General features: G+C 37.8%; 1 protein-coding gene across 2 annotated transcripts in view; it reads right to left on the minus strand.

The window, feature by feature from the left end:
- Positions 1 to 1,330: 1,330 nt before the first annotated feature.
- LOC111324129 (uncharacterized) overlaps positions 1,331 to 11,329 on the minus strand; it is an 11,415-nt gene continuing 1,416 nt past the window's right edge. The window contains exons 4-16 of one of the 2 annotated variants that reach the window (XM_088733546.1): positions 10,956 to 11,099; positions 9,284 to 9,316; positions 8,583 to 8,714; positions 8,041 to 8,088; positions 7,785 to 7,886; positions 5,296 to 5,349; positions 5,014 to 5,061; positions 4,581 to 4,679; positions 4,189 to 4,242; positions 3,986 to 4,087; positions 3,316 to 3,372; positions 2,811 to 3,021; positions 1,331 to 2,274 (exon numbers count right to left, since the gene is read on the minus strand). In XM_088733546.1, coding sequence (XP_088589672.1) covers positions 2,199 to 2,274; positions 2,811 to 3,021; positions 3,316 to 3,372; positions 3,986 to 4,087; positions 4,189 to 4,242; positions 4,581 to 4,679; positions 5,014 to 5,061; positions 5,296 to 5,349; positions 7,785 to 7,886; positions 8,041 to 8,088; positions 8,583 to 8,714; positions 9,284 to 9,316; positions 10,956 to 11,099 — 1,160 coding nt within the window. In that variant the 3' untranslated portion in view covers positions 1,331 to 2,198. The remainder of the gene's footprint in view (positions 2,275 to 2,810; positions 3,022 to 3,315; positions 3,373 to 3,985; positions 4,088 to 4,188; positions 4,243 to 4,580; positions 4,680 to 5,013; positions 5,062 to 5,295; positions 5,350 to 7,784; positions 7,887 to 8,040; positions 8,089 to 8,582; positions 8,715 to 9,283; positions 9,317 to 10,955; positions 11,100 to 11,329) is intronic. The other variant, XM_022927624.2, reaches the window with a different exon arrangement.

The raw sequence follows: 11,329 nt of genomic DNA on the forward strand, positions 1-11,329 counted from the left end.
TGCCATTACTTTTTAATTTTAAAAGCAGCCGCTCGTGAGGGACACTGTCAAAGGCTTTAGCAAGATCGAGAAAGATGACGTCGGTAGGAGTGGAGAGATTTCGTGATTTCGCCCAGTCATTAAACGTTGATAATAATTGAGTTGCAGTAGATCTTCCTCGCAGAAAGCCGAATTGATTGTTGTTGATAAGGTCAATTTCACGCCAGAAATTAAACATCCTGTCGAAAACAATTTTTTCACCGATCTTACAAGGGATTGAAGTAAGGGAAATTGGGCGGTAGTTTTCTCTCGAAGACTTAGGACCCTTCTTGTGTAGAGGTGTAATATCTGCGTGTTTCCATTCATCTGGAAAGAGGCCAGCAGAGAACGATTTATTTAGCATATAGGTCAACGAAGGTGCTAATTCCGAAGCACACGATTTTAAGATGCACGGCGCGATAAGGTCAGGCCCAGGGGACTTGTTGGGCTTGAGTTTTAGGAGGAGGCGGCTTACCTCATCAACACAACAATCAATGTTTGCAAGTTTCTTGTCGACAATACAATCCTGTATAGGGAAATTTATCGTGTCGGGGCCTTACATTAAAATTATCAACTGAAGGTGGTTTTTCCTTCTTCCCTTAGAAACGAAGAGAAAATGTTGGAAAGAATACTCAACTGGGAAGAAAAGGGCTGAAAAGTTTTAAATCGACCATGTCAACAGTCCCATCGCTCGCTAAATATAGAAATGTCATTCTTCGCTCGGTGAAAAGCGATTTTTAAATTGAAATTCTCCTCTTTAAGTTGAGAATCGCTCGTCTGTTTGGCTGCCATTTAACTATATTTTATAGATGTTTGGCGGCTGGTTTATTACGTTTTGAGGTAGTTTCGTAAACTTCACTAGATTTGACCTTTCTTTTTGTCACGCAACTACCTTGTAAGGTAATTCGCTCCTGATTTGGCACCGTGAATTGCTTCTTTTCTTTAAATTCGTCATCACACCTCGTTAATTTTCCAAACACCTCTCCCTTCAGTGATGCATTTTTCTGTCATTTTCTAAGTTTTTATGGGGACATATTGCCCACTGCCGTTTCTTTTTCGGTTTCGAACCGAGGGCATCATGAGTGAACCAACTTGACCCGTGAAGTGTGAGGGACAAAGACCCATGAATTGCTACAAATGCAGGAAATGTTGGCCTCTCGCATGACCATTGCGGGAGCCGAGAAAGAGACTACTTTCTCACGGTGTTGATTCCAATCTTTCAACCCACTTTGCTCATAGTTTGTACAATACCTTTTCTATTCATGTCGCGAAGGAGTTTTAACATGCAACTTAGAGAATCCTCTTTCAGAGAAAAGTTTAATTCACGACTTTATTACTCTCAATATTCTTGAAATTTAAAACAATTCCTAATATTTTTGTCCGAAATAAAATATTCTCCGTGAGGACGTTAAATATTATTTCCTAAAGTAACCGTTCCAACATAAGAAATGATGTAATAAGACACTTGTCCTATTTCCCCGACAGTTTGGTTTTCTTATGAAGTACTGTTGCCACAAATTAAGACTGATTTTATTTTAACTGGCCTTGCTGTGTGTTAACCGGGCATCAAACCACTAAACCTGTTGTTCTACTACTCTATCGAGTAGATTTCCGTTCGATATCATTCAGCGCAAAGCAAAGTCTTTTCCCAATCAGGAAAAGAAAAAAAAAGAGCGGCAAGACAGCTGCACCAATGATAATGAAATCTGTACACATTTTACAAAACAACCTTACAACGGTCACTGGGTTTGACAGAAAACCAAACGGAGTCTTTTAACTCCACCTTTCATAGGAAATAGATAAACATCCAGAACCAATACAGAAAAACAAGTTTACAGCCAACTCATTCATCGCAAGTAAAATAAAAGCAAATAAACCCAAGCAAAACCAAATTGCCATTCACGGCTACAATACCATCATTGTAGTTTCACTGTTGTCATCACTGTCAAAACACCAAGCATTTGATGTATAATCTTTAAAAAAATGTATGAAAAAATAGCAAAAGAAACAGAAATACCAACCAACGACATTATCGCCCTTTGTTACCCTTTCACCCTAAAGTTATAAAAATTTTGTCAAAACAGATTGAGGTTCTCCTCAACCAGAACTTAAAATGGCAGTAAGTCCAAAGCAAACAAAAAAACGGAGAAAATGGCCCAGAACGTTGCTAGAGGGTGTGGCTAATAAAAACCTTCGCTCCAACTGTCGCCATCATTGGATCTCGCTGGGCTCAATCCACGAGGCGTTGGAATTCTCCTTGAAAAACAAGAAGACAAAAAGAAACAAAACAAAAAAACAAAACAAAAACAGGTAAATCACAAAGAGATAGATATATGATATGTGGCTGAACAAACTTATGTATACTGGCGCGTAGTTGAGAGAATTCAAACAAGGGGGGAAGGGCGGTTAAGCGGTTCCGTGCGCCTTGTATGATGTGGCTTATGCCGCTGCTCTTTACTTTATGTATCAACGGGCTCGTAGTCACGCAGCGACAAGGACAAGCAAATGGAGTGCCTTGTACGTACTGGAAAAAGATTGATGTCATGCAGATTCAATGGATTCACGCGTTCTCCTCGCCTGATGTATAGAGTTTGCAAATTGTTCACTTGAGAGAAAAATATTTTACAAAATAAGGGGGTCACGGACAACCCAGGATCCCTCTTTCTATTTCTCTTGGTTTTAACCCGAGGGATGTTGGCATAGACAGTACTTAAAACAAAACAAGCGCATCATCTTCTCATTATGACTTGTGGAGAAATGTGAAGTGGAGTAGGAGCACATTTTTTTCATACCTCGGTGCAGCTAGCTGACCAGCTCTGGGTGTAACAGGTTTCCTTGGAGACGGCAAGTGTGGTGGGGTGTTAGGTCGCCTGATGGCAGTAACCTGGCCTGGAATAGTCGGAGTTTGAGGTAAACTGCGCCTGCGTACTTCAGCGTCCTCCGCTAAGCGTGATCGGGCTGAAGGCTCACGTCTTCTGACCTGATTTGGTTCACGTCTTCTCACTTGAAGAGGAGGAAAGCTCATTATCATATGCATGAGGACAGAATTAAGATATCTTACCTAAGGCTGTAAATTTACACCACTTGTCACCCTGAATGAATCTGTGGGGAACGACGGTAAAACCCAGCTAAGCCTGATCTTCGGTTGTCGTGACAATTATATCTGGATTAATGTCGACTAGTGCTAAATGTTCAGCGGGAGGCTCAGCTTAGAGCTCGGTCATTCACAAACGAACTCCCTGTTAATAGGACACGTGGATAAACATGAGCTGTTGATTTGTGTCGAGCTGTTCATACCTGCTGTTACTAAGGGAACATCATCATCTGGTCTTATGTCGTCTCTCTGCCAAGAATCTGGCGAAAAAGTGAGAACAAACCCGATTTACGACTCAAACAAAACAAATAAATCATGGTAATTGAACTAAGTGGAGTGCCCCTTGCTCCCAAATCACACAAAAAATTTCGCTCAGAGACTGCTCTACATAAAGTCAATTGTCACTTGATTATATCTACTTTGAAACTGCTCGTTTTTATCCCCTCAAAAGAGGCCTCTTTTCTTCTTTTGGCGACAAAAGTTGCAAAAATTAGCACCTTGGGATCTCTGTTATTTTCTTGCAGTTTGAGTGGTTACTTTCAAAGCACCTTGAAATTCACTTGTTTTGTTTGCAAAGTAAAGTTTTGTTTGTAAAGTTGGTTAAGAGGCACCTTATTTATCAGAAATATTAAGGTGGTTCTGAACCTACTTCACATTTTCTTTTAAATTTAGCATTTAGATGAAACTTTACAATCCACTAATGAAAAAGGAGGGGGAGTTACAAGCACACAAAGCCAAGATTAGGGGTGTTTTCAAGCAGCATTGCTATGGTAACCTAATATATCACACAATGGTAACAACTTAGATGTTTCAAGTGTGATACCATGCTTCCTTAATTGCTGAAAATACAATAAGATGCAACTGAATGCTTACTATTGTGATCATTTTGAGGATGACTGTTGGTGGCTGGGACTCGTCTCCTGGGTTGGACATATTCCTCATCACTATCAGCTTGCACTGATGTTTGGATTGCTCCTACAAAATCAAATCCCCCAAAAAATATATATTTGTTCCTTCCTTAAAGGCCACTGAATGTGTTCAGCTTAAACTTTGACAGCAAAAGTTTGACCACTGACCTGTTGTCACTGGTTGTCTGGCCTGTGTAGGTGCACCTCTTCTCCGTACTAGTCCTGTAACAGAAATAGTATTCATAACACAAGCTATTGATAAACTACCAAGAAAAACACCAGTAATACGCATCTGAGAGGTTATTATCAAAATTTTAGGGCCAACAGAATAAAAAATACCAGAGTAGGTGCTAAGTAAGATGATTACTGATATCATCAGCACTGATTTGGTGAATGATCACTACAATGTTTATGGCAAGAAAACAAAACCATCTATTAACATCAGAGTTTTTTAAGCTCCATTACCTACCTAAATCACAAGCTGAATAAAAAATTAAGCTAACTTGAAATACAATTTAAATAAAATTCCTAGTTTTATGGAAGTTGTAGAGAACCCTCACCTTTTACCACTAAGTCTTCTTTATTTTGCGATACTTGGCCTTGTCTCTGTGGAACGACACCTCCAGCATCATTGTCATCAATTTGTAGTGAAGTGGTATCTTATTTGTTGGAATAGTTAAAAAAGTTAATTGATGACATTGCACTCTGTCAGCCTAAGTTACCAGAATGTGAAAATTTCAGAGTCACATGCTCATCATTGATATCATCAAAACAAATGCCGTGACTGTGCACTGCCACTCATGATGAGTCAACCTATCTACAGCTATTAGTGATATGCAAGATTTTTTTGTATCAATTTGTTGAGACATATGTTTGCTATGCTAAAGCATAAATTAAAATGAAATGCTCGATTCTCTCATTTCACCCCAAACGATAGAAGCTGACAATTTCAGGACCTCTCTACCATAGCTGACTTACACTCTCTTTACTCACCCAGTGAAGCTCTAGGCTGTGGGGATTCACCTCTCCTTCTTAATGGACCTACCACAAATAAAACATAAAAAACTGATATACTTTGTAATCTGAACCCCCCCCCACTCTAAACTTAAAAATGCTACATGTATAACAACTCCACAAATCTGTGTTTTTATGCACATAGGCAGGGCTGCTTAAATTATTCAATCAATTGCTGAGAACCATATTATTCTTGGCACAAGTTTCAAACTGACAGTACTCATTTTTTTCCCTAGCTGAATTAATGTTTGTGTATCTAACCTGTTGCTACTGGTTGTCTTGCTTGTGCAGGAGCTCCTCTTCTCCTCAATGGTCCTTAAATTTTAACCAAAATGAGATATCTCACTGACAGAAAAATGTGTCCATGATTAAGGTGTGACATATTTGGTTTTTCATATCTGGTTTTCAATAAGAACTGCAAGGTCCCTCTTTCCAAAAATAATCATGACTCCTAATTTGAGATTTTTGGTACAATTACTTTAAAACCTATACTTTGAATAAGTAATTTAAACTTTAGGAAGTCAATGAAAGCAAATTATTCTATTTCTTATCAGGACATATGTGTGTAATTTTGATGCTATCTACTGTGTTTTTCCTCAAATTGTAATCATGCACAGAAGTAAAGCATGTTACTTTTCTTGTAGAGCTCCCACAGTTTACCAGTTAACAAGCTCTACACCAAATAAGTCCACAACACAAGAGTATTTTTGGAAATTGGGGCTTAATATTTTTCTATAAAACCTTTGGCCACCATCTTGAATTAGTTTCATTAAATTTAAGAGAAGCATTAGGAAGAGAGAGAAATTTCTATCATGGTTCGTACAACTTCAGACAAACAAAATTCAAGGACTTTTCAAGGACAAAAAATGGTTTTCAAGGACTAAGTTTTATTCAGGAATCTAAACCAGTTACGATTGAATACACATTTGCCCATTGTTCAATTAAATCGAAAACAAAAGGAAATGAAAAATTCATTGACCAAAACATAGCCAAACCACAGGTAGCCCAAGCTCTTTCACAGTGAATAATTAAAGAGTTTGTATAGTGGTTTAGTTGGACTTGCTTTTGAGCTCCGTAAATGTAAAGTTGTGTGAAATGATCAAAGAAATGAAGTCTTACCTTCGTAGAGAGTAGTCTTTGTTGTTCTCCTCGTGATTTGAGGCCGTTTTGGTGTGTTTTAGCTTGACGCCCTAAATTACTGTGCATAAAATACTGGAAGGTCGGAAACTTCTATTGACACATGCTCGCCAAAATCACTCGAAAACAACACTTAAATACTCTCCCTCTAATCAAAACTTGGCAGCACGAAAGCCAAATACTTGCCCTTGAAGTTCACAGAAAAAAATTCCACTAAGGTCAGTTTGTTGAGCAACCAATCCAGCGAGAATTTCAAATTAACAGCCGTTCGGAATTCTTCTAATGCGTGGAAGGAACTTCTTATGCAGCTGAGAGACTGTTGTCAACCTGGAACCTCGTCAAATCTCTCTCAACGGGTCCTCCCCATAGTCTAGTTCTAACACCAACTCTTCACAAATACTAAGGTACCCCAGGTAAGAGGATATTTGTAAAAATCCATTGAAAACAGTGAAGATGGACAGTATCGACGATCTAGTCTAGTCCATGAGTTTACCCAGGGTACCTTAGTATGTGTGAAGAGTTGGTGTTATAAGACTATGGGGAGGACCCGTTGAGGGAGATTTGAATAGGTTCCAGGTTGACCGCACATTAACCGTCTCTCACCTACACAAGAAGTTCCTTCCACGCATTAGAAGAATTCCGAACGGCCTTTAATTTGCTCGACAAACCAACTTTAGTGGGATTTTTTTTTTAGGGCGTCAAGCTAAAACACATCAAAACGGCCTCAAATCGCAAGGAGAACAACAAAGACTACTCTCTACGAAGGTAAGACTTTATTTCTTTGATCATTTCACACAACTTTACATTTACGGAGCTCAAAAGCAAGTCCAACTAAACCACTATACAAACTCTTTAATTATTCACTGTGAAAAAGCCAGTGACAGAGCTTGGGCCACCTGTGGCCAAACCACTACATGTTTACGTTGCCCTTTAAAACAAAAACACATCGCGGACTACCCCACATCAGATGCCTTGCGCATGAAATTGAGGCACAGATCCAACTTTGCTTCATGTACCACTCACGTTTTAAACCGACCATTTCCGCTTTTTGGTAGTTACTAGTGGACAAATTTTCCATAGCAAAACCGCTTAATTTATCAGAAAAGCGACAAGGCACACAGAAGTTGCTAAATTTCAAGGGCTTTTCATGACCTACTAAAGAAATCAAGTACTTTTCAAGGACTTAACCAAATTCAAGGACTTTTCAAGACGACCATTAACATTCAAGACCTTTTCAAGATTGTACGATCCATGTTCGACAGAGAATTTGAGTAATGGGTGATATAAAGTGATGGGAAACAAAACTTTGTAATGCATAGAGTTACTGTTCCTGAAGGAAAACTCAACTTTATCACATCTGAAGTTTCTGGTTGGTGCAGTTTAGTTTCAATTGCTTGCTAGTTTAACTGATGTATTTTGTTCTCTTGCATGAAAAGATTGTAAGGCACAGTAAAACAACAGAGATTACAAACTGTCTCAAGTATTTATTGCGATATTATAGCAAAGGCATTCAAAACCTTATCTTGGAAGGATTAAGAATATCTTGTATGATTCTACATACATGTACCTCTGTTGTCCATAATCACTGGTCATCACCATAATTATATACTCACCTTTCACCACTAAGTCATCCTGATCTTGTGATACTTGACTGCGCCTTTGCAGAACAATGCCATCATTATCAACCATGTCATCACTTTGCAGTGAGGTTCCATCTTGAAAGTCAAATAATCGATCAAATTATGAAACAAATAATCGACTATTTAATTTGAACAATTTAAGCAATCCTGTAACCAATCATTCACTTCCTAAACCAACACACATACTAATTTACCTGTGTAAACAACATTAAGTTACAGTATAACTGACCTAAGGATGTTCTTGGCTGGGGTGATGGTCCTCTTCTTTTTAGTGGACCTGAGTTACACATAACATTATTTTGGAATTACATTGAAAGAAAAGCATGTCTTAGAAACACTTCAGAATTCTACCTCTAAAAAGTCTAATTCTTTGAATTATTACAGAATAACCTTAAAGTTTGAAAATTATTGTCTGCAATTGCGCTTAAACTGCAACTGTATGTGCCACAATTTTGACTATTGCTTAAAAGCCTGCCCCATTAACAGTAAGGTAACTGCTTTTAACAAGCATACAGCACTTTTTGAGAACTCCCTTCCATGAGTTGAGTTATGAGAACTCATGTGTCTGTGAAATAAAAACATTAAATGGAAATTGTTCTGTGCAATTTGTTTCACAGTTGAAAAAGAAATGTGAAATTCACTTTCATTGAAACACTTGCATCATTCCTGAAGGCCAGATTCAAACCCCTTCATCATATCAAAAGTATCACACCACATTTGTACAACTGTAGTCTTTGTTAGGAACATTAGGGTACGATTAGGTACATGTACCTTTTACTACCAAACTAGAATCCTCTTGGCTTGAGGAGTTCAGTGCTGGAACACGTCTCTGAGGTCTGGATGGTGGACTGTCATCATCACTATCACTATCGTTATTAATGGGCCTTGAGGTCTGAGACACACCTTAACAATGATAAAGTTTAACATAAATTTCCAAATGAGGAGTTACATAAGGACTCTCTTCAGTACCTTCATGGAGTCACAAGGGAAGCACTGGATTTGACAAATTTCTTTTTAAACTTAGTACATGTTCATCCCTGAGTTTTCATCCTCCCCATTTATCTGCAGTTCAAGTCTTTAATAGTGGGGCTCCCATGCGCACGTGGGGAAGAGCCCCATGCCCGTGGGATATGGTCAACCTCTTTTTGTTTGGTTGTCACGTGACTGACCGAGTGTACACACATAATGTATGTGCCTAAGGGAGGGGTGACTCAGGTGAGTCTTGGCAAATGCACATCTTTTATGTTATCATTAATATTAAGAACTTGAGAGCTCTGCTTTTAGGCTTGGCTAAATCTATATATTATTTCTGTTGAAACAGATTTTATACTGGCTTCCCTCAGCATCCCTTCTTTCAGCCAAAATATGGTATAAACACATGTACGGGTAGTACATGCACATATATGAACTACTATCAAATCATAAATTGTTAAACTAAACGTACTTGATAGAAACACTTGGGTTTTTAATACCTGTTGATGGAGCTCCCCTTCTTCTCAATGGTCCTATTATAAATGTAAAGGGATTATTGTTAGCCATTATGATAATGATAAATTTTTCTTTCCATTTGAATATTACTGTAAACGTCCATGTATAAGCCACATCCGTAGATAAGTAACACCCCCAATTTGGAAGTGCAGAATTTGGAAAAAACAAAAATACAGTTTGAAGTTTCAGTAGAGTTGTATTGCTACAAACAATCAAGGTTTCAAAACACCGACACAGAAGTTGTGGCTATCTTTCACATTTATCAAGTCTAAAGAAAGCGAAATTTCATTTGCCGTACCTTTTTCATTGGAATATACACCATCTTTAACTTAAAATGCTCTTTAGATCTGATTTTTCGAGATTATCACTTTGAAACACACCTTAAAGTTGAAATTCTTTTGGCATTGAAAAAAAAAAGTGCCTAGTAGCCAAGCCTTAAATGTTGGGAGGAGTCTGGGCCAGGACCTGGTCATCGTCTGGGCATAAACAGAAAGCACGCGCACTGATGCAATCATTTCAGTTTCTATTTTATTAATTAATATTACAATTTATAAAAGATGCTACTGTTCTTCATGTGAACATCTGATAAAGTCAGTGTTTATTGTTAAAAGCCATAAAAGCAGGGGTTTCATTAATTTTTTTCAGCGGGAGGGCAACTGGTTTTCACAGGCAGGCAAAACTTTTTGAACTAAACTTCTTTGTAAGATAAACCTTCCTCCAGATTGTTAAACCAGGTGGGCAAAACCGTCCTTACAACTGGTCAATTTGGCCGGTGCCCGGCCCTTAATGAAAGTCCTGTAAAAGTCCTCACTATCACTATCCCCAAAGAGATTCTCATAACTTTCTGGGTCAATTTCAGCTTGTTGCTGTTTGAAACTGTAAAAAATAAGTCCACATCCTCATCCTCATCTATGCCTGCAAATGGATCAGAATTGGAGTCATCTGCCCACATTTGGTCGTCCTCTGTGCCATCCATGGCATTTGTAATGCAGCACTTTCAAAAGTCAATGAACTACAGCAACATGCTCTCAGTTTCTTTTATGTTTATTTCTTGGCATCTTAATTAAGAAGTTTTATGAATATTAATTAGGTTTTTGAGAACTTTAAACACAGATGTATCTGTTGTAGTTCAATTTTATACTTGGTTCAAATTTTATTTTCGTTTGTTCTCGGTCATGTTAATGTATGATAATGAGTTTGAAACAAAGGAAAATAACATTTGAACCAAGGATAAAATTGAACTACAACATATCCATAGATAAGCTGCACCCTTGATTTTTGGCTTCAATTTTGTGAAAAAAAGTGCGGCTTATACGTGGATGTTTACGGCAAGTCATATTATCAAACTGAATTCATTAATCAATTATGTTGAATATCACATTGAGTGTTTTGCACCTTGAGTATCAACTCACAAAAAACATAAACAAAACTTAAGAGCCAAAAAATTAAATAGAAAAATGAAGAACCAAAATGTTCCACAAAAATGAAATATTAAAATATATTATAATCTAAAAAATCTGAACCACAGTTAACATTGAATCCAAAGGAAAAAAATTAGAATAGTTCTCTTAAAAACAAAATAAAGAACTGAAGTATGGATAGGTTAAATGAAGGTCACTGAGTAACATGAAAAACCTTTTAATTATCAACACAAACCTCGCACAGCCAAATCAGAATCATCCTGGTTTGCAGTTGCCATAGGAACACGTCTCCTTGGTTTTACTTGAACCTTTTCTTCATCATCATCGTCACTATTATCACTCACCTGCCCTGCAATATTATTATTATCACTCAGCTGCCCTGCAATATTATTAATATAACCATCACCCTCCCTATCATTAATGTAATATCATTAACATATCAGGAATGAAGAAATTAGATTCCTTGCCAGTGAAATGCAGCAGATCAGTGATCCAATGATCAGTGTTCAGATCACTCAGATCAGTAATCTGATAAACCCTCTCTGGAGCAGATTCAATAGATCAATGATCTGAAAGGGATTCACACCAAAGGAACACCACATATCAGAG

The sequence above is a fragment of the Stylophora pistillata genome, chromosome 9, assembly GCF_964205215.1.
Source record: "Stylophora pistillata chromosome 9, jaStyPist1.2, whole genome shotgun sequence".
Classification (NCBI taxonomy): Eukaryota; Metazoa; Cnidaria; class Anthozoa; order Scleractinia; family Pocilloporidae; genus Stylophora; species Stylophora pistillata.